Raw genomic sequence first — 27,978 nt, 5'->3', positions numbered from 1 at the left:
CCAGCTCACATTCCCCTGCCCCTCCTCCTCCCCCCTCCCAAGGAGCTGAAGGCCCAGGTATCTGGAGGCTATGCCGAAGAACACGGAGGCTGTAACTGCTTCTCCTGCCAATGGTTCGGTCCTCCCCGGCCGCCTGGTTCTTCAGGGCACCAGCCTCCTGCTTCCAGACTACTTCAGGCCTTTGTTCAGACTTTCACTGAGGAGCTTATATTTCTGGGTCAGTTCGTCCATTTTGGTGGCTGCAGAGCAAAAAAAAAAATACAAACCTCAAAGTGAGTCTAGCGCTTCCCATCCTGCTCCCCCCCACCCCGCCCCTGGCTGGCAAGGGGCTTGCAGCCAAGGGACCTGACTCCCACAGTGAACCAGCAACAGCTGAACCCGGAGCTGCTGAAGGGGATGGAGAGCGCCTCGTGCTGGAGGGCAGTGAGGGTCATGCACAGACAGAAGGCCCCTGCCTCCCCCCCAGGGGCGGGGCTTGTGATCTAATCAAACACAAATCAAAGGACATGAGCCTTCGTTATGACTTGTTGCTTTGCTTTCAGGGGTGGACACTGCCACAACATGCACCTGTCTCTCAAGGTACCAGCTTCAGATGATGGCCAGTGGGCATGGAATGTGGAGACGAGATCACTCCTCTCCCCGACCCTGGGTACGGGAGTTTCCATGGTGGTAGTGCCTTACCTAAAATAGACACCTATTCCTTCCTCCACCAACTTGTGTCCCTGCCTCCTCGCCCATCCACATCGCAAGGTAGTTCACTGGCGTTTAGTTCTGCCCATCCCAAGAATGACTCTGAAGCTCAGTAATCATGGGGTGTGCCTCAGGGTGACCGGTCTCAGGGAGATGCTGAAGTAAGCAGACTCCTAGCAGAGCTGGGACCAAGCTTGGCCCACCCCAGACTGGCCCTGACGACCCTCCCCAATTAGCATCAATGCTCTCACTGGGGTCAGATTAGCACCCTTCCTGTTGCAATCACATTTCTCCACAGATGGGGTCTTCCTAAGTCACTCTGGGTATCATCTGCCTTCACGGAATCCTTAGGTTTACCCAACCTCTAGACCCTGTAGCCGACTGCTCTCCCAGGGCTACCCCCATCCCAGCTGCTAAATCAATTCACATATCTCCCCTTTGTCCCAGGCTCGAGACAGTACCTGGCCCTCTCTTGGCTGAGCTTGGCTGGGTCTGAGATGCTAGGCCGGAAGCCCCAGGCCTTCCAAATGCGCGCAGACATCTGCCCCCTTTGTCCCAGGCTCGAGACAGTACCTGGCCCTCTCTTGGCTGAGCTTGGCTGGGTCTGAGATGCTAGGCCGGAAGCCCCAGGCCTTCCAAATGCGCGCAGACATCAGCCTCTGGAGGCCGCAGGTTTTCTCTCTGGAAGCTCGTGCCCTAGCCCTGCATCCCTGCTCCTCCGGCCTTCAGAAGGGTGGGCGGGCCTGGGGACGTGTATTTTTGGTTCCATCTGCTCTAGGCTTGGAATCTGGAGACTCACCCTCTCATCTCTGCTCCCCTGTTGCTTCACTAGTATCCTCCCCCCTCCATTTTCCTTCCTCTCTTTCTCTGGAGAGCCTAGATGGGGCCTCTGCATTACTTATCTTTTGTCTTCATTTTGTTTATCTGTTTTCTTTCTATTCTTAGAGATTTGTTCCCTCGTTTTATTTTCTACCCTTTTTACTGACTTTTCGACACTTTGGCAAGCCTTTTTAACTTCCAGGAGTATTTGCTTGTTTTTCTCCTTGTTGGTTTTCACTTGGACATGATACAGTAAGTCCTCACTTAATGTCGATAGATTCTGCGATCCTAGGTAGAACAGCGTATAATGAAACCAATTTTACCAGAGGCTAATGGATAAAATAGCATCTTATCAACATTATAATAAAAGGACATTATTCAAGGTCCTGCTTTACTGAGTATGTTAAATCCAGTTTGTTGGAAAGTTCATTTCTCTGAATGATCCATTAGCCTGCTTTGCCAGGTCTGGCTTCTCTCTCACGCGCTGGCCCTGCTGCGCTCTGCTGGAGGCGCCATTCCCTGCAGAGTCTGCGCTCCCACCAGACGAGCTCTGCAGGGGCCGAGCAGGCGGGCGGCCGGCATGCCCTGGACCCTCAGAGTCAGAAAGATACGGGTTTCACCTGGGTTGCTGCCAGCCACACTAGAAGCCTGGGTTTACCGTTCATTTCCATCACTTTCTTTACAAAAAAGCAGGCTAGGGTCTCACTGGGTGCACCAGACTCTAAAGACCTGCTTTGCTTTCACCCTCCGCTTCCAGCCTGCTTGCCAAGGCCCCTCCCTGGAGCTGTCAGCCACACGGCGGCGCTGTGGTCCCCCAGGCAGGTGCGCTGTCCCACTGCTGCTTCAGGCTGTCCTCTAGGTTGTGACTTTCTTCACCCCTCGCATCCATCAAATCGCTCTCATCTACCTTCTAGCTTCCAGAAGCCTGTTACCATCTCTCCGTTTTGGTGCCGTCAACTCCCCTCCCTCACTCCCAGCATTGACAAAATGCATGTTTTCAAAATGCATCGATATTTTCATGGCACTGGAGTCTCTGGAGGCCTGGGAAATCAAATAGGGCCTCAGGGCCACCCAACTTAAATGGTGACTGGTGAATGTCAATCGGATGAGCGACCAACATTACCTGCCAGCTTCTTATCCTGGGAGGGGAAGTAGCACAGCTACTTCCATAGTGGGAGACCCTGAGGAGGTCATGGACATCAATGCCCTCAATTTTCCAGGTAGGAACAGGCCGTTCCACTGGCGTGTCTGCAGCCCAAGAATTCCTTTCAAACCAAAATCAGAACACTGTACTGACAAGAACTGAGCCCTCCAAGGAAGGCAGCACCACCTAACAAAGCACAGAGGGGAAGGGGTGAGCATGGAGGGGAAGACGAAAGGGGTGCCTATCTAAAGGTAAAATGTGCTACCAGTCCTGCGACCACAGGTGAGATGGCACAAAGTGAAGAACACTAATGATCATTATTATATTAATGACAGCGTGGATTGTAAGCATTTTATTAACAGCAGTTATATACACTCGGGGTGAGAGTCATAGTGACAGTGGTGACCAGGATAAACATTAGGACATAGGTGAAAATGGAGGATTCTGTTGCAGTTCAGTCAGAAAGAAGAGAGACTCCTGAGTGCCCGGTATACGTATGGTAAGTATCTGTGCCAAAGCCAAAGGCGGGGAAAAGGCCAGCAGCCCCAGGAGAGGACCAGCTAGAGAATTCATGTAAACACAGCTCTCCAAAGGGAGGGCCCAGAAGCTATACAACCTCAAGCCACTCTTTGGGGGTACACTGGGGGGAAACAGTTATAGGCAAATGATTTAGTAGCTGCTGTCTGAGGTGGTGAATAAGAATTGGGGCAGGCCACAGACTAAGCAGAAAGTATCAGAGGAGAAGCTGGGGAATGAGATGCCCACAAGGGAATCTTAAAGGCTGTGTGCACGCCTGAGGCTGTGCAGATACCCAGGAGAGACCTGGGAGGGCCCTGAGTGATCACCTCCGGCTGACCCTGAGGCTCGGAGCAAAGAGGAAGTGAAGAAGAGGGAAGAATTGTCAACTGTCTGGCTGGGTGTTAATAAAAAACATGAAGCCACACATAAAAGAAGCTCAAAACGCTCCACATGGAATAAACTCAATCCACACCAAGACATATTCTAATCAAACTGTCAAAAGCCAAAGACCAAGAGAATGTTGAGAACAAGAACAGAGGAGGGGCCCGGCCGGTGTGGCTCAGTGGTTGAGCGTAGATCCATGCACCAAGAGGTCCCAGTTCGATTCCCAGTCAGGGCACATGCCCAGGTTGTGGGCCGGATCCCCAGTGGGGGTCATGCAGGAGGCAGCCAGTCGATGTTCTTTCTCATCAATGTTTCTATCTCGCTCTCCCTCTTCCTTCCTCTCTCTCTTAAATCAATAAAAAAAAAATTAAAAGAAAGAATAGAGGAGGGATTGTACAAGGAAGGGGCTTCTATAAGAACAAGAGACACAAGTATCACCAAGTCAGGACAGCAGTTAGCTGTAGCAGGAAGAGCCACATGAAGGGTTTCTTGGCTGTAGGCATGTTCTAGTTCTCAACCTGGGTCATGGTTACACAAGTATTCACTTTAAAATCATTTGAACTGGAATAAAGGGAGGTTGGGGGGGAGTGACACAGGGAAAATATCCAACTATTTCATGTTCCTATCCTTTTGAGTTGACTCCTCCCTAAAGGCCATATTTCTTACCAAAGAAAGCGTTTTCTCAGTGTACATTTCCAAAATAAAAAAAATAAACTTACTCAGAAAAAAAAAGTTTAATTGAAACTAAATTAAGCTACATGTGTGCCCCTGTTCAGTAGTGGAAATGTCAGAAGGATCAAATCCCACACTCATAAGGATACAGAAAAATGGAAACCGGATGGCCTTGCGAACGGTGATGAGCCTGGCCCCACCACCACAACCTCAGGAACCCATCCTAAGGACCGAATCTAAAGTGGGAACGCACTTTATATATAAACACGTTCACTGCATCCTTTTTAAAAGACTGACAATGAAAGAATAACCTAAGTAATATGCATTTAATGGGGGAATATATGAAGACTACAAGGCAGGATGAAGAAACAGAAATTAAACTAAACCACCTCTGAATCCAACAGGGAGAAAACCAATGTCCAGGTTCTGGCCCATTTCCTGCAAGGGGCTGTTTTCCTTCGGAAAGGTGAGGTTGCACTGTGTATTCCTTTTCACCCCGCATTCTCCCTTCAACATTCTACAACACGCATTTCCTCATGGTGTCATCACCAACTTTTGAAACAATGAATATTATTTCACCATATACATATACCATTACCTACCTGAGTGTTACCCAATAGCAAAGCTTCTTGTTTTTGTCTTACACTATTATAAATCCTGCATTATGAATTATAGTTAAAATCTGAAAATGACCTACAGGCTCAGTAACAGAAAATGATAAGCAAATGGCTGAATGGAATAGTGTTTGATAATTAAAAATGCGACTTCAAGAACATGGAAAAATGCTTATAATGAGGTCCAAGGGAAAGAAAATAAAAATATAAAAGTGTACACGTGTATCACACTTAACTCATAAAAAGAAATCAAAAAAAAATTATGAGAGGAAAAAGAATAGAGGGAAATAGACCAAAATATTAACACTGACAATTTCTGGGCCACCAGGTTATGGATTGTTTTTATTTTACCTCTGCTCATCTTTGAGTATTCCCAAATTTCTACAATTTAATGTTCTGATTTTATAATCTGTCAAAAGCATGTTTTCAAGGGAAGGAAAACTGCATTAGAAAAAGAAGAAAGAAGTGAGGGGCCAGTCCCCAAATGTTCCCCAAATACTGGCTGAGCACAGAAGGAACACCGGCATGAGGCAGGTGCTAAGCCAAGGTGCACTGGGACGGCCCTGTCCGTGACTGCTGAGCAGCCAACCAGAGCCGCCGAAGGTGGTGACCACGTACCTACACTCTTCACAACGCTGTCGCTGCTCCAACTGATCTGCTCACCCTGCTGCTGCTTCGTAGTCTGTACAGCGCTTGCTGAGGTGTCAGAGACCGCCACCACTGCTTTCAACAGCTGGGAGGGAGGGACACATATGGGCATTAAGTGCTGAGATCTGACCTATAAAAGGTATCTCTTGCTTCCCACCCATGTTTACATTTAGCGTGTGCTCCTCCTGAGGTCCTCAAGCATGTGGCATTCACCCCCAAGGACACCCATGGGTGACAACAGGACTCCCAGGTACCTGGAAAATCACCAATCAGAGTTCTCCAACCTAACTTCCTTCTTCCTGGCCCAGCGGGGATGCCACACTATCGTGTGTCCCCTCCCACACTGGTAGCCAAGCAAAGTCAGTGGCACGGTGGGGAATCAATGTTCCCAAATAAAAGGACCTTTCTGATGGGGGAGGACTGTACCTCAACTAGCCCTGTTGGCAGAGTCACAAAGGACAGGCTGACCAGAGGTTTGGAAGTCTAGGAGCCTTTCCATTCAATAACCAAGACTAATGTTGTAGAAGCCCTGAGCCAATGTCAGACTTCCACATGTGGCAACTGTGCTCATACTCATAACCAAAGCCTGCATGTAGGTTGGCACTGGGAGTCTGAAATGTGGAACAACAAAATGAGTAAATATTCAAATAGTCGGCTCGGCAGCATGAGACCACTTTTTCCTGTTTCTCTGAGCTTAGTCAAGGGTACAAACAGGCAAGCATCTGCCTGTCTGGCATAGTTCTTGATCATACACATAAGAACAAACAGGCCATGATACATTTGGGTGTCTCGGGAAGACAGAATGAGACAAATACAAGGACAGAAACTGGAATGAATTACTCTGCAGCCACTAAGATCATGCTTTTAAAGAAGTCAGAACAATATGCAACAATGCTCACAATAAAAATGCCAGTGAGAGCAAGGGTATCATAGAGAACTAGGACCCAGTGCAGGCAGTGCACAAGGTCTTGGCTCAATTAACACCCCCTTGAAGTGCAGTGGGGCCCTGAAGGGTCCACCCACATTAGCCCTCATCCCCTCCATGAGCCAAGAGAATCTCCTGCCCCGAACCACTGAAGATCCCAGGCCGAGAGCTGGAGCCTGGAACCCAGCCATGCCACCTGCTCACAGGGAGCCTGGGCCAAGCCCCTCCCAGCCCCCTATCCCAGCCCTCAGGTCCCTCGCTGGGGGCAACAGTGGGAGGGAAGAGGGTGATTCTTACTTGGCGGCATGAAGTCAGAGTCTGGTACACAGCCTCAACGATGGGGCCGCACGGGTGAAGGTAGGGGCCTGGGCGCTGGCAGCACTCACTCAGCTCATCGTCGTAGACTTGGAGGAAAGCCAGGACGAGCTGGTGGAAGTCAGAGATGACCAGGCGCAGCTTCTGGTCCAGGGTGCTGGTGTCGGCCCCACCTACAGCGACCGCCTGCTTATGCTGCACAAAGCCAGAGGGAGAGGGTCCCTTCAGGCTACCTTGCCTGCTCATGGGGCATCACGTCCCTTCCACCCATCAAGGAGCAGGGTCTGCGGCCACCCCAGGCTTCCGAAAACCAGGAGACTCTAAGACCAGAGGCAGAAAAGAACAACCTGGTTTCGAGCAAAGATGACTGGCTTCTGGCCTCAGCCCTGCCACTGCAGCCAGTGTGGGCATCAGTCTCCTCTTCAGGAAAATAAGGAAGCCAGGCCAAGGGCTGCGGGGAGGTCACATGCAAGGCAACGCATGAAACCTGGAGCTCAGGGCCTGGCATGAAGCCCACCTGAGGCCAATCGTTTCCATTCTGCAGGAAGCCTCCCAGCTCCTGCCCAGAGCTTGTCTGTCTCTCCCCTTCATGTGAGCTGAGCATCCACTCCATTCTAGAGCCCATCAGGCCCCGCGCACATGCTACTTCACTTAAATCTCCCAACATGCTCATTGGAAAGAAGGGGCGCCAGAGGCCCTGGGAGCCAGCACCCTCACCTCCGCCCGCAGTGCCTGCAGCTTGGCTATGTTCTCCTGCAGCTGTCTGGCCAGCTCTGGCACCTTCTGATCCTTCAACTCCACAGAGGGCTTGACCCTGCAGGGAGAGAATGGGAGACACTTCTGTCACAGGCCACTTATGGAAGGAACAGTCTCTCCTATATCACAGAACCATGCAGGATCCATACCTTTGTCCATCATCACCCTGCTTATCAGGGGGCTGCGTGTCCAGGGAACTTGGGTCACACTCAGGGCTCAGGAGAGTCTTCAGCTGGGAGCTGGAGTGAAGGTCCCCCAGTAGTTCCTCGTTCTTCTGCTTGGTGTCCTCAAACTGCTCCTGCACACTGCGAAGGCAGCCCCAGGGACACAATCACAGGCAGGAACAGTGTCAGGGACTGTGCTGGCAGCCTTGCTGAGGTCCCACACGGAAACTCAAAAGGCCAAACAAGAGCTAGCCGAGAGGCCAAGAGAAGGGGTCTCCTCCAGCCCCTTCCTGCTTTGGTAGCTGGAACTGAGCCCCATGCCTCTGAGAATCTGCCCACCAGCAGGGACAGCCCAAGCACCCACTCTCCTCAGCAGACCCAACCCCTTCACCCTGACAGCCTGGTACCTGGGCCAGTATGCAGCTGCGGCCACCAGGGTGGGGAGTGAAACCCCAGCTCGAGATATGCCTGGCGGCAGGGCCAGGTACCGAGCAGGCCCCCGGGCCCACCAGCTCCAGAAGGAGAACCAAGGATACCTACTGGCCATTCTATGGAGGGCCTATTCCAAGCCTGTACCTGGAGTAGCTGGAGCGTCTGATGGTCAGGCTCCGGACTACGTCCAGCAGCTGGTCCATGAAATGCAACTGCTTCTGGGCGCAGGCCAGGCCCTAGGCAGAAAACACCACATGCACTCACTGGCAAGGCATGCTGGGTGCCCCCGCCCCATACCCTACCCTGCTGCAGCTGGTGGAAAGGAGAAGCCTGGGCCTCCAGCTCCCTGGTCCCCACCCAGCAACGTCTTGGACAGGCTCCGGGACCTTAGTCTTGGGGGCTGCTATCATTGAGCACTCCCTGTTCAGGCCCAGCTCTGGGCTGCAATGATGCCTGGGACGACTCTGGAAGTGACAAGTGCTACAGAAACATATGGGAGTGTGTGCTCATCACCCATCCAACAGTGCAGCTTCTTGGGTGGGCGTGCAGGGTGCAGCAGGGTCTGTTGAAGGCAGAACACAGCCTACAGGGACCTGATGGTAGCCTGTTTCTCAGGAACATCTCCAGGAGGAGGTCCATCCTTCTCGGCAGACAACCCTTCTCGGCCAGCAATGACCAAAGCTGACTGACACAGCAAAATGGGGCTGAGGAAGAGGCCTGTGCTGACCCCGCTGCTCCTCACAGGAACAAGGACTTGTCCTTGACAAGTAGCAAGCGGCCGGCCTTATAGCCAGGGTCCCCAAGCAGCAGCTGAGTTAGTCCCCTGCCCTAAAGATGGCTGGGATTCCTAGCAGGCAGCTGCCCAGCCAGGAGCTCACGGCTTCAGAAGTACAACTCCTTCCTCCTTCCAGAAAAAGGAGCCGATGCCCAGGACCCACTTACAACCTGAGGCCCGGCCTGCCCCAGAGAGCTCTTTGTGAGCAAGGCTGCCAGAAAGAAAGTTGGGCCTGCAGCTCCATTTAGCTCCTCATTGCCCTGCCCTACACACCCACTATTCTGGGAATGTGCCAGAATGATTCACTCAGACAGCCTCCCTGGAGACTTAAAGCCCTCCAAAAAGCATTTGCACTTAAAGTGGGTGTGGAAGGCACAAGCTGAACTCAATGGGCCAGGAGGCTACTGATGATTTTAGGCCAGGTGGCCCTGGGTGGGGAGTAGACCCGAGGACAGGGGCATGCTCTGCTATAATGCTTACAGCCTAGCTCCGCGTCCACGGGTGCTGGGCCTCATGGCTGCAGCTGCCTGGAACTCCCTGCAAGGCTGGCTTCCAGCTGTGTGGCCATGTCTACAGGACCGGTGTCTCTGGAAGCTTCTGGCATCTCCAGCTCCACACCCTCAGCCTGCCACTGGCTTCTCAGGCCTCATAACTACCTCCTATTGACTCATTCTCCCAATCTGCCCACATGACACTGAGCCAAAGTGACACACTTAAAGGGCAGCCTAGGAGTAGGAGACGGGGAGGGGGGACACTGTCTAGAGAGGGGATAGCCCAGACAGAAACATGAGAGGAACTATCACTCAGGACCTCACAAAGCTCTGACCAGTGGCCAGGACTGGGACACCCTGCCTGCCATCCCCTCCCCAGCATAGACCCAGCTCCCATAGTCCCTCCCAATGCCAGGAAGGGATAGGTGCCTGTACTCAGAGCTCTGCCAGCCTGGGGCTGGGCTGGTACTGTGGCACTTACCCACTGGGTCCTCCTGGCCTATGTCTCCCTATGAGCTCCCCTGGACACAGGCCTGGACCACAGAGGTCCTTTGTGGGTTATCAGGGCCCAGCCCCTCTAAGATCTAAGAGTCCCCAGGCTGGACTGCAGCCACCTTGCTGAAATCCATCCATAGCCTCTAATGACCCAGGAGCAACACAAGGTAGGGGCCTCATCACATCTGTCTCCCCTCTGTTCCCCAGCGAGGATACTTGGAAAGGTTTGCAGAGTAAATCCAAGAGACCCCAGATCTCCCCTTGCACCAGGCAGGACTCCCTCTCCTGGGCCCCACCCCACTCCCTCCATTAGCAAACCTGGTGGGCACAGCCGAACCCAACTGCTTCCTCCACTGCCTCTGCTACAGCAGCTACCCAAGCCGGTACCCAAGTGCCTGGGCATAGCTGCAGCCTGCCAACAGGTCTTCTAGAGGCCACCCAGCCACAGCCATCTCTGTGCTACTGAACAGAAGCTCTCTAGTGGTCACCCACCACATAGAAAAGAACATCATAAGGCCTCCCCAGGCCTACCACGTCCTACATGGCCCATCCCCCAGTTCCACTCCAGCCAAAGTGTCCAGCAGGCTGATTCTAGAACAGACCAAGCCTGTGCCACCTCAGAGCTGTTCTCACTGTTCTTGAGCCTAAAGCACTGCTCTTACAGATATGCTCCTTTTCTTCAGCTGCACTGTTAGTTTTTTTTTTAACTGAGATATAATGCGCACACCATGAATTCACCCCTTTTTAAAATTAATTAATTATTTTTTGTTACAGATGTTTCTCCTTTATCCCCCAGACACCCTCTTCCCTATGCTGGTGTGGCTCAGTGGCTGAGTGTCGATCCATGCACCAAGAGGTCACTGGTTCGATTCCCTGTCAGGACACATGCCCAGGTTGTGGGCCCGGTCCCCAGTGGGGGGCATGCAGGAGGCAGCCAATCAATGTGTCTCTCTCATTGATGTTTCTACCTCTCTCTCCTTCTCTCTTCCTCTCTCTAAAAATAAATAAAAATATATTTTAAAAATGAATTCACCCTTTTTAAGTGCACAGTTCAGTGGTTGTTAGGATAGTCGCAGAGCTGTGCAGCCTCACCAGTGTGTAAGTCCAGAACATTTCCATCACCCACAAAAGAAACCCCATCCACACTGGTAGTCCCTTCCCATGCCCCCCACCCTAGCCCCTGGCACCCACTGGTCCCCTTTCTCTATGGATTTGCCTCTTCTGGACATTTCATATGTATGGGATCATACCCTATGTGAACTTCTCACTCAGCAGAATATTCTCAAGGTTCATCCACATTGTAGCATATATTGGTAGTTTGTTCTTTATTATTGCTAATTAGTTTATCTATTCACCAGTTAATAAAAATTTGGGTTCTTTCTACTTTGGGCTCTTAAGAATACTACTTCCTGCTCATGTACAAGTTTTTGTGTAGAGATAAGTTTTCAGTTCTCTTGGATACACAGTTAGGAGTGGAATTGCTGGGTCATGTGGTAATTCTAGGTTTACCCTTTTGAGGAACAGCCGGTCTGTCTTCCACAGCGGCTGCACTATTTTACATCCCCAGCAGCAGTGCATGAGGGGTCCAACTTCTCAACCTCACCAATGTGGCTTATTTTCCTTTTTTTTTTTATTATAATCATCCTAGTGTGTATAAAGTGGGATCTTACTGGGATTTCAGTTTGCATTTCCCTGATGACTAATGATGGTGAGCTTGCGTTCATGCACTTATTGGTCATTTATGTACCTTCTTTGGAGAAAAGTCTATTCAGATTCTTATCTTTTTATTATTGAGCTGTCAGGGTTCTTTATAGATTCTGGATACTAGACCCTTATCAGACATGTAATTGATAAAGATTCTCTCTAATTCTGTGGATACTCTTCACTTTCTTTGTTTTTAAATATGTTTTTTATTGACTTTATAAAGAGAAAGGAAGGGAGAGAAAGAGATAGAAACATTGTAGATCAGCTGCCTCCTGCATGCCCCCTACTGGGGATGGAGCACACGACCTGGGCCTGTGCCCCAACTGAGAATCAAACAGGTGACCACTTAATGCATGGGTTGATGCTCAACCACTGAGCCATACTGACTGGGCCTCTTTACTTTTTTGATGTTGTGGTTTGAAGTACCAATGTGTTTCATTTTAATAAAGTCCAACTGGTCTATTTTTTCTTTTGTCGCTTATGCTTTTGATATCAAAATGACTGTTTACAGTTGATCTTACCCAAAAGGCTGAGAAGCAATAAAATGATGACTTTTTAAAAATATCTTTATGAGCTCATGGATTTAAATATTTATATAGGGCCTCAGTCTACCGTAGTCACTGTCCTTACAATGCATTCATCATCTCCACAATGTCCCTTCTTTGGTCAGTGAGGGCTTCTATTGCTAGCTGCTTCCTGAGTCCTTTGGAAGGTATTCCTGCCTCAATTGGTACATTTCCTGCCCCAGCCCTGTTTTATGACTGGGCATCACTGTTCTTGGCCTTTTCAGGGGACAAAGCAAGGAAATGCATGCATATGCACACACGCACACACATACACACACACACAGAGATTTTTTTAAGCTAAAATACTTTAGGAACTCTCACTGATATTCCCAATTCAAATTCTAGGCTACAGGTTCTGACCAAACCTAATTACACCCACATTGCCTTTCTCCCATGTTCCGACTCCCAACACTCACTAGTGCCAACATACATTATTCTTTTGTTCTTATTTTTTTTTATTTTTTTCTTTCTTGATTTTATAGAGAAAGGGAGAGGGAGAGAGAGATGGAAACATCGATGAGAGAGAACATCGACTGGCCACCTCCTGCATGCCCCCCACTGGGGATCTGGCCCACAACCCGGGCACGTGCCCTGACCGGGAATCAAACCAGTGACCTCTTGGTGTATGGGTCAATATCTAACCACTGAGCCACACTGGCTGGGCCTGTTCACTTTTTTGATGGTACAGTTTGAAGCAACAATGTGTTTCATTTTAATAAAGTCCAACTGGTCTATTTTTTCTTTTGTCGCTTATGCTTTTGATATCAAAATGACTTTTTATACTTGATCTTAGCCAAAAGGCTGAGAAGCAATAAAATGATGACTTTTTAAAAATATCTTTATGAGCTCATGGATTTAAATATTTATATAGGGCCTCAGTCTACCGTAGTCACTGTCCTTACAATGCATTCATCATCTCCACAATGTCCCTTCTTTGGTCAGTGAGGGCTTCTATTGCTAGCTGCTTCCTGAGTCCTTTGGAAGGTATTCCTGCCTCAATTGGTACATTTCCTGCCCCAGCCCTGTTTTATGACTGGGCATCACTGTTCTTGGCCTTTTCAGGGGACAAAGCAAGGAAATGCATGCATATGCACACACGCACACACACACAGAGAGTTTTTAAGCTAAAATACTTTAGGAACTCTCACTGATATTTCCAATTCAAATTCTAGGCTACAGGTTCTGACCAAACCTAATTACACCCACATTGCCTTTCTCCCATGTTCCGACTCCCAACACTCACTAGTGCCAACATACATTATTCTTTGGTTCTTTTTTTTTTTTTTTTCTTGATTTTATAGAGAGAGGAAGGGAGAGGAAGAGAGAGATGGAAACATCGATGAGAGAGAACATCGATTGGTCGCCTCCTGCATGCCCCCCACTGGGGATCTGGCCCACAACCCGGGCATGTGCCCTGACCAGGAATTGAATTGGCAACCTCCGTGCATGGGTCGATGCTCAACCACTGAGCCACATAGGCTGGGCTTTTGCTCTTATTTTATATTCCACAAAATGGAACGAAGTATTGATCCATGCTCCAACATGAATGACCCTTGAAAATAATGTGCTAAGAAGCCAGTCGCAAAAGGTCACATATTATATGACTCCATTTCTATGAAATAGAGACAGCAGAGTAGTGGGTCCCGGGGTAATGGAAAGAAGCTGCTTAATGAGCCCGGATCTCCTCTTAGGATGGTAAAAATGTTCTAGAACTAGATAAAGGTGATGGTTTCACAACATTAGGAATGTACTAAATGTTACTGAATTGTCTGTTTTAAAATGGCTTAAAAGTTAGCTACAATTTCAGCTTGAGAAGGTGAAAAAAGTTCTAGAGATAGAAGGTGGTGACGGTTACACAACATTGTGAGTTTATTTAACATCACCAACTACACTGAAAATGGTTCAGATGGTAAAGTTTATGTTATTTGTATTTTACCACAATAAAAATATTTTTAAGAAAGAGAAGAACCCCTTCAGGGACTGCTGGGAAATATATTTTAAATGGTTAAAATCATAAACTTTATACTATGTGCACTTTACCACAATAAAAATAATTTAAAAAATAAAAACAAAGGGAAGGATTACAGTTCTGGGGAAGATGGGGGGAACACCTGCCACCTTCCTCTCCCAAGAAATGCCCATGTCTCAGAGTGGGACAGAATGCATGTGGCAGTCTCAGAAAAGTAAACGCCAACAGGATTGTTGGGGAGGCACAGAAACCAAGGTGACCATTCAGACTGGTGACGATTTACTGTGTTCTCTCCTCTCCTCCCTCCAGACCTGCACTTAGTCCAGCCCAAACCCAAAAGAGAGCATGGTGGTACAGACAGAGAACTCCAGAAAAGAGAACCCCTAAGGCTCAGAGAGAGTGGGAGAAATCTCTGGCCTTTTTCTCTCCCTCTTCTTTGTTCTCTCAGATGTCAGACCCCGGGCAATATCATGGAGGGGGTGGCAGCAGCAACAAAAGTGGCTGACAGCAGAAAAAGCAGGAGCAACACTCTGAGGACAGGGAACTTCCTCTCCATTCAGTGGGTCTATGGGGCCAAATCCTGTTACTCCTTTCTTCCTCTTTGTCCCCCTGCTGCTGTGGTACAGTCACGAAGTGAGTGATTTATGGCCAGAGGATGCAAAAGGAGAGCCCCCTCCCCAAGGAACCAGATAGTATTAATGAAATGACAGGGAGGAAAGAGCTTAGGAAAGTGACCCCATCAATCTGTTTATGAACACCTGGGCTCACCCCATCACCCCACCCAACGTAAGGGTAGATCTGATCGTGGTGAACATACTGAAGACTCTGATTACTAAGCCAGTGGAGAAACCAACGCCCAGGTCCCAGGCCAACCACCAGGTGGTGCACATGCAGGACAAATCCAAATGGCACAAAGGCTGTGGAAACTAAGCTGACACTGGTACAACAGGCCAGAGAAGTAGGCAGACTATGCAGCTTAAAACTAACCAGTTTAAGTACCTTCTAAAACACAAACCTCCTCCATAAAATTTAAAAAGACCCAGAGTCAAAGTAATAGTCAAAATGTCCAGAACACAATCTAAAATTAGTTGGCGCATGAAGAAAGCCACAAAAATCTCAACTTGAATGAGAAGAGACAATCAATAGACATCAATGACAAGATGGGACAGATGCTGGAATAACCTGACCAATTTAAAGCAGTCATCAGAAAAATGCTGAATAGGTCATCATGAACACTCTTGAAACAAGTTAAAATAGAAAGCATCATTAAGAAAACAGAAAATATCCCTGGCCAGTTTGGCTTAGCGGTTGGAGCATCGGCCTGCAGACCAGAGAGTCCTGGGTTCGGTTCTCGCTAGGGGCACATACCAAAAAAAAAAGGAAAAGAAAACAGAAAATATCTTTTTTTAAACACATGGAAACGTAAAAAAAATAAAAATAAAAAACTCACTAATGGACTCAACAGCAAAATGGAGGGGACAGAGGAAAGAATCAGTGAACTTGAAAACAACAGAAACTATCCAATATGAGCAACAAAGAAGAAACAGATAAAACTTCCCATATTTGGCAAAAGACACAAATTTACAGACTTGTAAAGCTGAGCAAATCCAAACAGGACAAACCCAAAAAAATACTCCTACAAACACATAATCAAATTGATAAAAACTAATGACAAAGAAAAAAATGTTAAGGTGGTAGGAGAAAAACAATGCATGACCCACAAGGGGAAAATGATTCAAATGACTGCAGATTTCTCATCAGATCCTGTGGAGAAAGAACTGTCAACCCAAAATTCTATATCCAGTGAAAATATCTATCAAGAATGAAAGGGAACTAGACATGCTCAAATAAATAAAATCTAAGAGAATATGGACCCAGCAGAACACTTCTAAAAGAATTGCTAAAGGCAGTTCTTCAGACAGAAGTAAAATGATACCAGGAGGAAACTTGGAACATCACAAACAAAGGAAGAATAAAATAAAGGACGAAACCCCACAATCACCTCAGTAGATGCAGAGAACGCATTTACAAAGTTCAACACCCTTTCATGATAAAAACTTAACAATGTAGGAATAGAAGGGAACATCCTCAACCTGATAAAGGGCATCAATAAAAAAAACCCACAGTTCGTATCACACTCAATGGTGAAGATCAGATGCTTCCCCCTAAAATCAGGAACAAGACAAAGATATCCACTCTTGCCACTTTTATTCAACATTGTACTGAAGGTCCTAGCCAGAGCAATTAGGCAAGAAAAAGAAATAAAAAGCATCCAAATTGGAAAGGCATATATAAAACTAGCTCTATCTACAAATGACATGATCTTGTATACAAAAAAATCCTAAGTGGCCCACTAAAAAATTATTAGAATTAATAAGCAAGTTTAGCAAGGTGGCAGGATACAAGAGCAATATGCAAAAATGAATCGTATTTCCACACTTTAGCAATAAACAATACAAAAATAAAATTAGAAAACAATTTTATCTACAATAGCATTATAAAGAATAAAATACTTGGGAATAGATTTGGCAAAAGAAGTATAAGACTTGTACACTGAAAACTATAAAACACCTTTGAAAGAAATTAAAGAAAATCTAAATAAATGGAAAGACAGTTCATGGATAGGAAGACAATATAGTTAATGGCAATATTCCCTAAAGTGACCTACAGATTCAACACAATCTCCATCAAAATCCCAGCTGGCTTTTTTACAGAAACCGACAAGCTGATTCTAAAATTTATATGGAAATTCAAGGGACCCCTAATAACCAAAACAATCTTTAAAAAAACAAAGTTGGAGGATTCTACATTATAACTTACTACAAAGCTACAGTAATCAAGACAGTGTAGTACTGGCATAAAAATAGACAAAGTATCAGTGGATTAAAATGGAGAATCCAGAAATAAATGCTCACATTTACAGTTAAATTGATTTTCAAGCAATGATACCAAGACAATTCAATGAGGAAAAAAAATGGTCTTTTCAATAAATAGTACTGGAACAACTGAACATCCACACGCAAAAGAATGAAGTTGGATGCATACTTTTCACCAGACATAAAACTAACTCAAGACCTAAATCTAAAAGCTGAAAACTATAAAACTCTTTGAAGAAAACATATGTGTCAAACTTCATGACTTTGGATTTGGTGATGGATTCTTAAATATAACACCTAAAGCACAAGCAACAAAAGAAAAAGTAAATAAACTGGACTTCATCAAAACTAAAAACTTTTGTGTTCCAATGACACATCAAGAAAGTGAAAAGACAATCCACAGAATGGGAGAAAATATTTGTAATTCAAATATATGATGTGACTTGTATCTAATACATACAAAGAATCCTTATAACTCAACAATTAAAAGACACATAACCCAATTAAAAAGTGGGTAAAGAATTGAATAAAGCCCGGCCAGTGTGGCTCAGTGGTTGAGCATCAACCCATGCACCAAGAGGTCACCAGTTCGTTTCCCAGTCAGGGCACATGCCCAGGCTGTGGGCCAAATTCCCAGTGGGGGGCATGCAGGAGGTACAGCCAATCGATGTTCTCTCTCATCAATGCTTCTGTCTCTCTCTCTCTCCCTTCCTCTCTCTCTAAAATCAATAAAGGAAAACAAATTAAAAAAAAAAGAATTGAATAAAGACATTTCTCCAAAAAAGATCAATAAATAGCCAATAAGCACATAAAGATGCTCTAGTCATTAGGGAAATGCAAATTAAAAACACAATGAGATGGTTCTTCACACCCACCAGCCTAACCGGAACCAAAAAGATGGATAAGTGTTGGCGAGGATGTGGAGAAACTGGAAGCCTCAAAATTGCTGGCGGGAATGTAAAAATGGTACAGCCACTTTGGAAAATAGTTTGGCTGTTCCTCATAAAGTTAAATGTCAAGTTACTATATGACCCAGCAACTCCTAGACATATAACACTCCTAGCTATATAACCCAGAGAATTGAAAACATGTCTCCAGTCAAATCCTTATACAGAAATATTCATAGCAACATTACTTTTAATAGCCAAAATGTGGAAATAATTATTTCAATTTTTTTTAATATTAAGAGTAGAGGGCAGGGTTTCTTTGAATCAGGGGTGATTGATGGAGAGGGGTGTGGATTAGGGCCATCTTTGTAGAGAAGCCTGCAGTGGGCAGCACATGGGGAAAAATGTATGGGCTCGGGAGCCACGGGCCTGGGTTTGAGGCCAGGCTCTGTCACTGGGTGACCTCAAGTGAGTTGTCACCCCTCCTGTGATGGGGCTGAGACAAGTATTATTGCCAAGGGTGGGTGTGACAATTACAGACATGTAAAGTACTTACCACAGTACTAGTATGTATGAAGTCATCGACTGAGTACAAGATGCACTCTGTCTGTTTGGTTATCATATGCTCGAGATCTGCCTCAGCCTCCTCAGCAATGGCTAGGCTCTACTCAAGGGAATCCTATGGGTTCCTGCACTGGGGGGGCTAGAGAGCACAGGTGGGAATGAGTGGGGACAGAGAAGGCCCTCTCTTACCTGCAGGAGGTCCTCATCATCTGGCCCACACAGCATCAGCTCATGGCCTAGTTTCACCATCACTGTCAAAACACAAGGATTCTATTACTGCAGATACCCACCCAAATAGGAGAGGACGTCATGCACCCAGAGTGTGCACAAACACGCAGGGTTCACAGTAGTTCTCTGGTAAGGGTGTTCTCGCGCCAGTGTCGGCAGGTCCAGTTTCCACAAGGCTGAGCTAGGCCGGAAAGACCCAGGTGGATAAGGAAGCAAGTGGATCACACACCTAGGCGCCAGGACTGCCTCTTGCTGTGCAACCTGCATCCAGTCACTGCCCCTCTCTGGGTATCAGTGTCCTTGCCTGAAACTAAGGAGCACATCCAATGCTCTTCCATATAGGAACTTCTGGCTTACAGCAGACGCCAGACAGCTGCCTGAGGAACTGAGACAGGTTGGGGAACCATCCAAACACGCTGTGTGCTGCCTTTTCAGAGACCTCGCCAGGCCAAAGCAGAAGGAACCATCATTCACATTTGTCAATTTCCTACACACCTTTCATGTCATTGTCTCCCTTCCTCCTGCTACCAACCCTAAGAGGCAGGCCTTAGCCTTCATTCTACAAGTTGGGAAACTGAGTCCAGGGTGCCCTGCATATTTTCTGGGAACCATTTCGTATACAGAGAAAGGTCAAGACTTGGAGTCAGAAAGCCGGGGGCCACTGCCAGCTCCACACTCCCCACCTAGCTCTGTGGCAATGTCCTTATACTCACAGACTAAGCCCATCTCCTACCCCCACGTGCCTCAGTGGCAGAACAGGCAGAACTCTGGCATCTGCTCTGAAAAATTTGGTGCAAGAAGCAAGCAGCACATCTATGTAAAAGCATTAGTAATCCTGGACTACCATACAAATGCCAGTTATACCCCCAAGCACACCTACTTTGCCCACAGTCTTTAACCCCAAATCCTCGTGTCCTCCCTGGCCCCTCTTAGGCCATATCCGAGCCCCAGGGAGTCTGGTTGACCTTCCTTTCGCTATAAATCCAGGATCTGGGCGGCGCCCCCTTTAACTCTGCCCCGCCATTTCTAGCCTGGTTCACTGCGAGACCCTCCCAATGGTTTCCTTGCCTCTGCCTGGGCCTCTTATTCTCAGCCCAGTGGCCCAAGGGACCCTGTGAAACCCGAAGTCAGGCTACAGCCTTCCTCGAAGTAAATGCCACAAGGCCTGGCCCAATCTGGCCCCACCCCCCTCTAACCTCACCCCACCACTCTCCCCTTGCTCTCCACTCGGCACCAGCCACTCTGGCCTCTTCACTGCTCCTCAAAGCTGCCAGGTACACACAAGCCTACCTCAAGTCCTTTGCACTTGCTGTTCTCGTGCCTCGAATACTACTCCTGGTATCTACCTGACTCACTTCCTCTCTTTCTGCAAGTCTCTATTCAAAAGAGAGGACTTCCCTGGCTATCTTATATCAACAGCACAACCCTTCTCCTAGCACACCCAGGCACCACTTTGCCCTTGCCTGGCTTTGTGCATAGTGCTTCTCACCAGCCACACAGAATCTTGCTGTCTTCTTTGTTTATTAAGCACCATGAGAGCAGCATAACTAACTGCTGCGCTGCCAGAGCCTAAAACAGTGCAGACTGCATAGCAGGTGCTCCATAAATACTTGCAGAATAATTCGTGAGTCTAATCCCATTTGTTCCAGTTTCTCCCATTTACACTCCTTGACGAGCACTCGTGTCCACCACCTGCTCTGACACTCAGCACGCTCCCACGAGGTGGGCAAGGCTGAAGACAGCACCTGCACTTTACAGAAGAGGAAATTGAGGCTGGGAATGGTAAGGTCAAAGCTGTGGGCCAGGGTTAGCACCTGTGCGTGCATGTGTGTTAGAAAATTCAGCTGTTGTCTGACTGCCAGGCTTACCCAGCTTGGGCATGGTCCTACCAAGCAGGAAAGTACCGGACAGAGCCCTGGGGAGAAGGCCAGTGCTCCTGCGCAGCTGGGCGAGCCCACGGGCCAGCCTTGCAGGCTCCAAGACACGATGCCCTGTTCTTCTGGCCTATTTGAGCCTTAGGGACAGTTAGTTTGGCAATGGCAGCTGGGGCATGGATCAGGACTCCAAGGTCCAGTTTATTCCATCCTGGAGTAGTTGAGCCAAACGAAGGCCCAAGGAAATGTCAACTTTTGGAGACATTATTGTGAAGGTGAAGAGTCAGCCACCATCTTAAGGACTTCAATTTGCTTCATTTTACCTAATAATGTCCATTACTGAGTTAAGGACAGTTTCTTCCAAGAAAGGACTGAAAGGAAGCTGTTACAAGATAAGCACCTGGGGAGAGCTGCCTAGGAACATCAGGTGCAGTATGCACGTGCACACACCAGTGGCAACAGCAAGAACTGCTGTCTCTGCCCACAGTGCCTCAGGGGATGGGCTGGCAGGGAGACAGGCTCTTGGTCTTAGTCACATGCCCCTACAATAGTAGTATACCCATTTGCCACACCAGTGGAGGGGGAAGCCTGATTCTAGAAGGTTCTAGCAACAACCACAGGGTGTACACCATCCAGAAGAAAACATCAGTCCAATGGGAAATTTATAACTCACTAAGGAGGCCATGCGCAAGCTCAGAATTGCCCATAATCCACCACCCAACTCCCAACTTCCCTAACACAGACCCACCTTGGATCTTCAACTCGACTGGGGCCCCGTACAGCGAGCTGAACCTGTCTTTCAAGGAGGGACAGGCCCTGCAGGGAAAGAGCAAAACCAGTCAGGGCTGAGGGGGCTGCAAAGGCCCCCTCATGACCCTTCTTTATACAAACTCTAAAAAGTAAGTTACTTGTGCATATGCTAAACACCACTGAAATGTTCACTTTAAACTGGATAATTTTTTTTTAATCTTCACCTGAGGATATTTTTCTATTTATCTTCAAGTAGAGAGAGAAGGAGAGAAAGAGAGAGAGAGAGAGAGACAGAGAGAGAGAGACAGAGAGAGACAGAGACAGAGAGAAACAATGATGTGAGGGACACATCAACTGGTTGCCTCCTGCACAACCCCGACCAGGGCTGGGGACAAATCACAACTGAGGTATGTGCCCTTGGTTGGAATTGAACCTGGGACTCACTGGTCCAAGGGCCAATGCTCTAACTGCTGAGCCAAACCAGCCAAGGCTAAACTGGATAATTCTGTTTGATGTGCATTTCAGCTCCATAAATCATCAAGGGAAAAAAAAACAAAATATTTCTGAAAGTTTACCTCAGAAATATGAATTTGAAGACTGAAATTAAAATTCTCACACTTAAAAAGAAAACGACTGCCCAAGAGGACAAAACGGAATTCCTCGAAGCTCTAGCTCTTTCTCTGAGGGAACCAAGGAGCGAGCTTTTTCTTTCTTTCCTTTTATTTTTGTTAATCCACACCTGAGGATATTTTTTCCATTGATTTTTAGAGCGTGGAAGAGAGGGAGGGAGAGGGAGAGAGAGAGAAACACTGATGTGAGACACACATCGATTATTTGCCTCCTGCACGCCGGGGATTGAACCTGCAACCCAGGTACATGGTCTTGACCAGGAATCAAACCTGCAACCCTTGGGTGCGTGGGCCAATGCTCTAACCACTGAACCACACCAGCCAGGGCAGGGGCCAGCTTTTTCTTAAATCATGGCACAGGTTTGTTTGGAAGATGTCCGAGGACAGCCCTTCCTGCTCTGGCGTCCTTGCAGGTTGCCTGGGCCCCCTCCTGTGCCTCTCTTCACAGTGTCTGCTCTTCTCAGCTTCCCTGCTGGATCATACAAAGTCAGCGACACTCATCCCTTGAAGCCCATGGCTGATGTCACCACCCCAAGGGAAGCCACCTTGATATCCCTCCATTACTTCAGGGCCTGAGCACTGTCCTTCACTGGGCTCTTGCCCCCCAGACTTCTGGCTCGCCAAGGCCAGGAGCTGGCTTTCCGTCCAGTATTTCTGGGGCCTAATGCAGTAGCCAGCAAAGGAAAGGTGGCCAGTGAGCGTTAACAAATGAGTAACCATGTCCTCTTGCCACGGAATAATCTGCCATTAGTTAATGTCCACACTTAGCTTTTTCAGCAAAGGAACATTTTCTATTTTAAAATAATTTATTTTCTTTATTGATTTGAGGGAGAGGGAGAGACGGAAACACTGATGAGAGAGAACATCAATTGGCTGCCTCCTGCATGCCCCACACTGGGGATTTGGCCCACAACCTGGGCATGTGTCCTGACTGGAAATCAAACCGGCGACCTTTTGGTGCATAGGTCGACACTCAACTACTAAGCCACACCTGCTGGGCGCATTTTCTGTTTTTTAAAAAGTAAAAATGAGCAGGGGGTTAAGCTACTCCAGGTTATAACTTTAAGCCATTTGGGGGCTCCTACTATTATGGGCTCTGGGGTCACAGACCAAACCTTCTGGGTGGGGAGACTAATACCAGCCGTGCTTCCTTAACCTGGTAGAGCCCTGGCCTTGATGACACCACACAGATAAATGAAACAGTGGCCACTCATAAGCATCTTACCTTAAGACACTGAGCTGATGAGCAGAAACCTTTCTAAATACAGATCACATCCAAAGGCAGTAAGGGCTGCAATGCCTTCACAGGCATCCCAAGTGATACAGAGTTCAGGCCTCCCACTGGGTCTCCTCTGTGAGGGGGCATGATCTGAGCCTCAGGAGCTGGTTGCCATGGCGGGCCCTGCCTACATAAAGACAAGAAGCTCTTTGCCACAGGATGGTGGAGTCTGAGACCATTGAGGTACCTAGAGACCTGCAACTCAGTGTGGTGAGAAGGCATGGTCACTGCTCCTTCCCTAGGGCCATGCCTGCAAATGCCTATGTCCCAGGCCACACCTGCCCTGAGCATGCTGGGGCCCTGGGAGCTAGTGGGCCTCCCCCAGGCCTAGGCCTGGGGCCCCACACCACTGGACTAAAGTAGAGAGGGGGCTGGACCAGTAGCCTCAGCTGCTGAGCTGCACCACCTGTCTTCATAATTCATTAAGGCAACCACCCACAACCCCACCCCATCCCCTTTCTGCCAAAGAGGGCGGGGACAAAAAGGACAGAAGAAAGAGCCCCACCATGTGAAATGCTAGCAGGCTGGCTCCTGGGGCTGCTTGCCAGGCAATGTTCCCACTCACAAGGGACCAAGCAGTGGAGAGTGCTCAGCGATCCATCAGGCTGAACCACAGCAAACCACTTCAACACGCTAAAGAACAGATCCACAAGAGCCTAAGTGACCTCGCTCGGAAAGGGCTTTCAATAAAAGTTGATTTTCCTGGAGTAGCAGGAAGCAGGGCAGAAACTAACAGTGTTCAAAACCTTAAAAGCAAGAACAGCTCTTTGGAAGCCAAGGTAACACGTTTCTTGAATTCAGCCACACAGAGGGCCCGGTGGCTCTGCTCCCCTCCTGCACTGAAGGCCAACTCAGCTGGCACATCGGACACCAAGAGCTGCCATGCTGGGCTCTCCAGCGAACACTGGGTGCAGCTTCCAGGTTCTGCTGAGAGAGGGGTGAACAAGGTGGCCCTAAACAAGGGCTAAAATGGAAAGCCACATGCAAATAAAGGCAACATGAACTTGGGGGGAAACTGAACTCTGTCCAATCCTCTTTTCGGGCCCTTGAAAAAACTATAGCACTTTTGTCAGCTTGGGATCATAAAAGGGATTCAGTTTCTTATATTTAAAAAAGTACTAAAAGCATCTGAGGAATGCAGCTGTAGACTGCTCCCATGCCTCTCTGGCCAGCAGAGCGACCCAGTCCCCAGCTTCCATCTGGCCAGACAGATCTGGGCTCCCTCCCACAAGAGCCTCTCCAAGCCATAGCTTTGGCCTCTCTCCTTCTGGGAGCAAGCTCAAGACCCCTGCCGTAGCCCAGACTATGCCCAGTACTCTCTATCTTCCCAGGTTCTTGGACAAGGTGCTGGTCCCTTCAGAGCTGGCAATGGCTGTCACATGAGCCAACTGCCATTCCGAGCCAGGATCCTGCCATCTTTCCCTGAGGCTGTTGCTACACCTTCCATATTTGTCTCCCTGCCTCTGGCCTCTCCCCCACAAATCCATCTGCCACAGAACCCCCGAGTCACCTTGCCAAAATGCCAATTTCAATATGGTGCTTCCCTGGTCTCATGCTCTTCCTACCCAGAGCACAAAGTTCAAGGGCCCCACATGACTTGCAAGTCTACACATGAGCTGCCCTGGGGTGCCATTCAGGCCACTGTTGCCTGGCTCTCCCTCCTCGACTCCCTGCTCCTGTCGAAATGAGAACCTACCATTACCTGTTCCATCCCAGATCAAATGCCACCTCCTCTCTGCCAATGTCCACAGCACTCAGACTGCAGAGGTATGCCCAACACTGGGATTCATGCCTGGGCCTTTTGCAGACACTAAAGCCCCAGCTCTCTGAGGACACCCATTCACGTCTGAGGCGCCTGGAATGGTCCAGGTGTGCATGTGTCAGTGGACCCCCCTAGACAATACAATACTGCTGCAGCCTGGGGCTGATGGGGGAGTCCTGCATGGTCCCCCAGCAGCTCCCAGTGCTTTGGAGAGGCAGACAGGACAGCAGGCCAAGACAAAACCAATAGGCTAAGGGCTCTGGTAGGAGTGTACTCAAAGGTTGTGGGTGTCCAGGGGAAGGAAGAATATGTTTTGCCCTGGGAACTGGAGACTTTTTAAAAGGAAATAGGGTGTGCCCTGGCTGGTGTGGCTCAGTTGGTTGGAGTGTCGGCCCATACACCAAAAGGTTGTGGGTTGGATCCCCACTTGGGGCATGTGTGGGAGGCAGCTGAAAGATGTTTCTCTCTCACATTGATGTTTCTCTCTCTCTCACTTCCTCTCTCTAAAATCAATTTAAAATTTTTTTTTAAATAATAAAAAAATAAAAATAAAAGGAGATAGAACCTGTGACCTGGGTCTTTGAAGGCTGTATTGGAGTATGTGCGACATGCAGAGACCTAAAGGGGATCTCCAGGCTGGAGAACAAGTCAGAGTGCTGAGAACAAAAGGTTGTAAGAGTGCTGGTACTCCTGTGGTGGAAACTGAGGAAGGGCCTGGAAGGAAGCAGGAGAGGCTTAAACATGAAAACGCCTCTTCCTTCCTCCCGGCTGTCCCTAGGACACCCAGCTCAGGGCCAGGCCTCCTGACATCCAGGCACCAGCTAGACCCTCGGTACTCCACTGCCAGGCTCCTTCCTGGTGTCTTCCTCAGCTGCAAGGGCAGGAAGGCCAGGCTGAAGAGGGGCAGGCCCAGGCCTGGCCTCATGAAAGACTCCTGTACCGACCAAGCATGGGCACTCCAGAGAGTCCAGAGAGGGCCCTGGGGCTCACACCCAAAAGCACAGGGCCTGTCCACCACCGGAACCTTAAGACAGATGTGCAGTTCAGGGGCTGCTTCTCCTAAGAAACACATTCTGAGGGACTTTCTGGATCTTTCCCGTTGCCATCTGGGCAGGCTTTGCTTCCCCTACACAGTACCAAGCACACACACCAGGCCACACCTTGACCTGAATGACTGGGAAACGAGGGTCTTGGTCCTGCTTGTCACTCCTCAGTGATAAGACCAGAGATAGTTACAACTCCAGCCTGACCCTAAGCTTCCCAGTCTGAAAATGAAAGGATTGAGGTAAGTAGATCATTTCTCAGGCCCCTGCCAGCCCTGAAATCAGTAAAGGAAAAAAAAAAAATGCGCCCTGGCCGGTTTGGCTCAGCGGTTAAAGCGTCGGCCTGCGGTCCAGAGAGACCCGGGTTCGGTTCCCGCTAAGGGCACGTACCTCGGTTGCAGTTTATCCCCGGCCCTGGTTGGTCGTGCAGGTGGCAGCCACTCGACGTGTCCCTTTCATGTCGATGTCTCTCTCTCTCTCTCCCTTCCACTCTATCTGAACAAAAAATGGAAAAATTTCCTCGGGTGAGGATAAAAAAAAAAAAAAAATGCTCAGAAGCCAAGCTGAGCACTTCAGCCAGGTGGTGAAAGACTCCCCAAAGCAATGCTGGGGGCACTTTCACCCCAAATTCGACCATGGCTCTATGGCTGGCACTTCTTACCTTAGCAGCTGCTGTCCCAGTGACCTGGGGTAGGGTATAGAGCCCTCTGGGAGGACAGCTACTTATAAACAGAACAAACCCCATCTTGCCCAGGTGGGCTCAGTGGCACCAAGTGTGCTCCTGGAATAGGGGAGGAAGAAACAACTCAGTTACCGTATACACATCCACTCCAGGATTTCCAAGCGGTACTTCGAGGGTTTACACAGCAGTTCCTGAAGGGTCTCTGGTTCTGTGATATGTAGACCCTTGAGGAAGGGGCAGTTGAGGTCCTAAGCAAGGAAAGAGAAAGCCAGGAAGCTTTAGAAAGCCAGAATCAACCAAGGGCTGCAATGCACTTCTGCGCTCATGCCCTTAATGCTCCTTCACGTATGTTTACTGCCACCAGGCACAAACCAGGCTTGTTAGAGGTCACTTACAACTGCCCACGGGCACACGATCCACCCCCACCGTGGGCACACCATCCACCCCCACCGTGGGCACACTATCCACCCTCCCCCCACCCCCGTGCTCCCTGCAGCTGGCAGAGCCCTCCCCTTCATCTTGCCCAGGGGTAAATTCCTCTCATTCTCATCCCCATCTATGACAACCAGCCATCCCACCTCCTTAAAATACACCCCTCTCTGGACTCCTAGCAATTTGGCCTAGTAGCAAGTAAGGGCTTTAGCAAGATTCTGAGATGCCAATGCAGGCTCCTGGCTATGTGACTAACAGGACAAGAGGAGCCACAAGACCTCTGGGAGGGAAGGGGAGCCGAGGGGCGGGGAAGGGGAGCGGAACCTGGGGCAGCTATCCAACCTTGTGGGGTGGGCTTCCTCACTACTACTACCACTAGCCTGTACCGCAGACTGGCCTAGGGCACGGACTCTGCCCGCCTGTCTCCCCTGGACCCCACATGCTCCTTGAGACTAACGGTCTGTGCCCTCCACGCCCTTCCACTTGCTTCGCGTGCCCAGAAGGTGCAGCACACTAGCGGCACTGGCCGTGGGGACAGCAAGAACAGAGGCCCGGAGCTGCCCAAGGGGCCGATACGGACGCCCCCCCAAAGCGTCCCCTGCAGCGAGACGCCGCGCAGCCAGGAGCCGAGACAGGGCGGTGCGCAAGGCGCCACGGACTTCCGCTAGAGGCCCTGCCCTCCCAGCCGCCCCGGGTCGTTCCCTGGGCCCGCAGCACCTTCAGCTTCCTAAACACCTCCGTGGCCACCTTGAACACGCTGTCATCGCGCTGATCCTCGTGGCCGCAGTCGCCTTCGCCAGCGCCCAGCCCGGCCATGTTTCACGCTCTGAGCCACGCCCTGGACTCACAGGCCTGCCCTGCAGCCAGGCGCTAGTCCTCGGCCCGCCGCC

The 27,978-nt window shown here is 48.9% G+C and overlaps 1 protein-coding gene across 1 annotated transcript; it reads right to left on the bottom strand.

The window, feature by feature from the left end:
* HAUS7 (HAUS augmin like complex subunit 7) lies at window positions 1–27,963 on the bottom strand. The gene is made up of 10 exons (XM_036270939.1): window positions 27,806–27,963; window positions 26,789–26,904; window positions 21,260–21,327; window positions 18,599–18,660; window positions 8,227–8,318; window positions 7,636–7,791; window positions 7,448–7,544; window positions 6,713–6,925; window positions 5,461–5,575; window positions 1–239 (listed from the first exon to the last, which is right to left on the bottom strand). Exons 1-10 carry the CDS (start codon window positions 27,902–27,904, stop codon window positions 169–171), a joined length of 1,089 nt encoding a protein of 362 aa, XP_036126832.1. The 5' UTR covers window positions 27,905–27,963; the 3' UTR covers window positions 1–168.
* Between the last annotated feature and the right edge of the window lie 15 nt (window positions 27,964–27,978).

Source organism: Molossus molossus, unplaced genomic scaffold (genome assembly GCF_014108415.1).
Source record: "Molossus molossus isolate mMolMol1 unplaced genomic scaffold, mMolMol1.p scaffold_m16_p_2, whole genome shotgun sequence".
In the NCBI taxonomy this organism is placed as follows: Eukaryota; Metazoa; Chordata; class Mammalia; order Chiroptera; family Molossidae; genus Molossus; species Molossus molossus.
The sequence above is the reverse complement of the archived record's forward strand: the minus strand, read 5'-3'. Positions and strand labels throughout refer to the sequence as shown.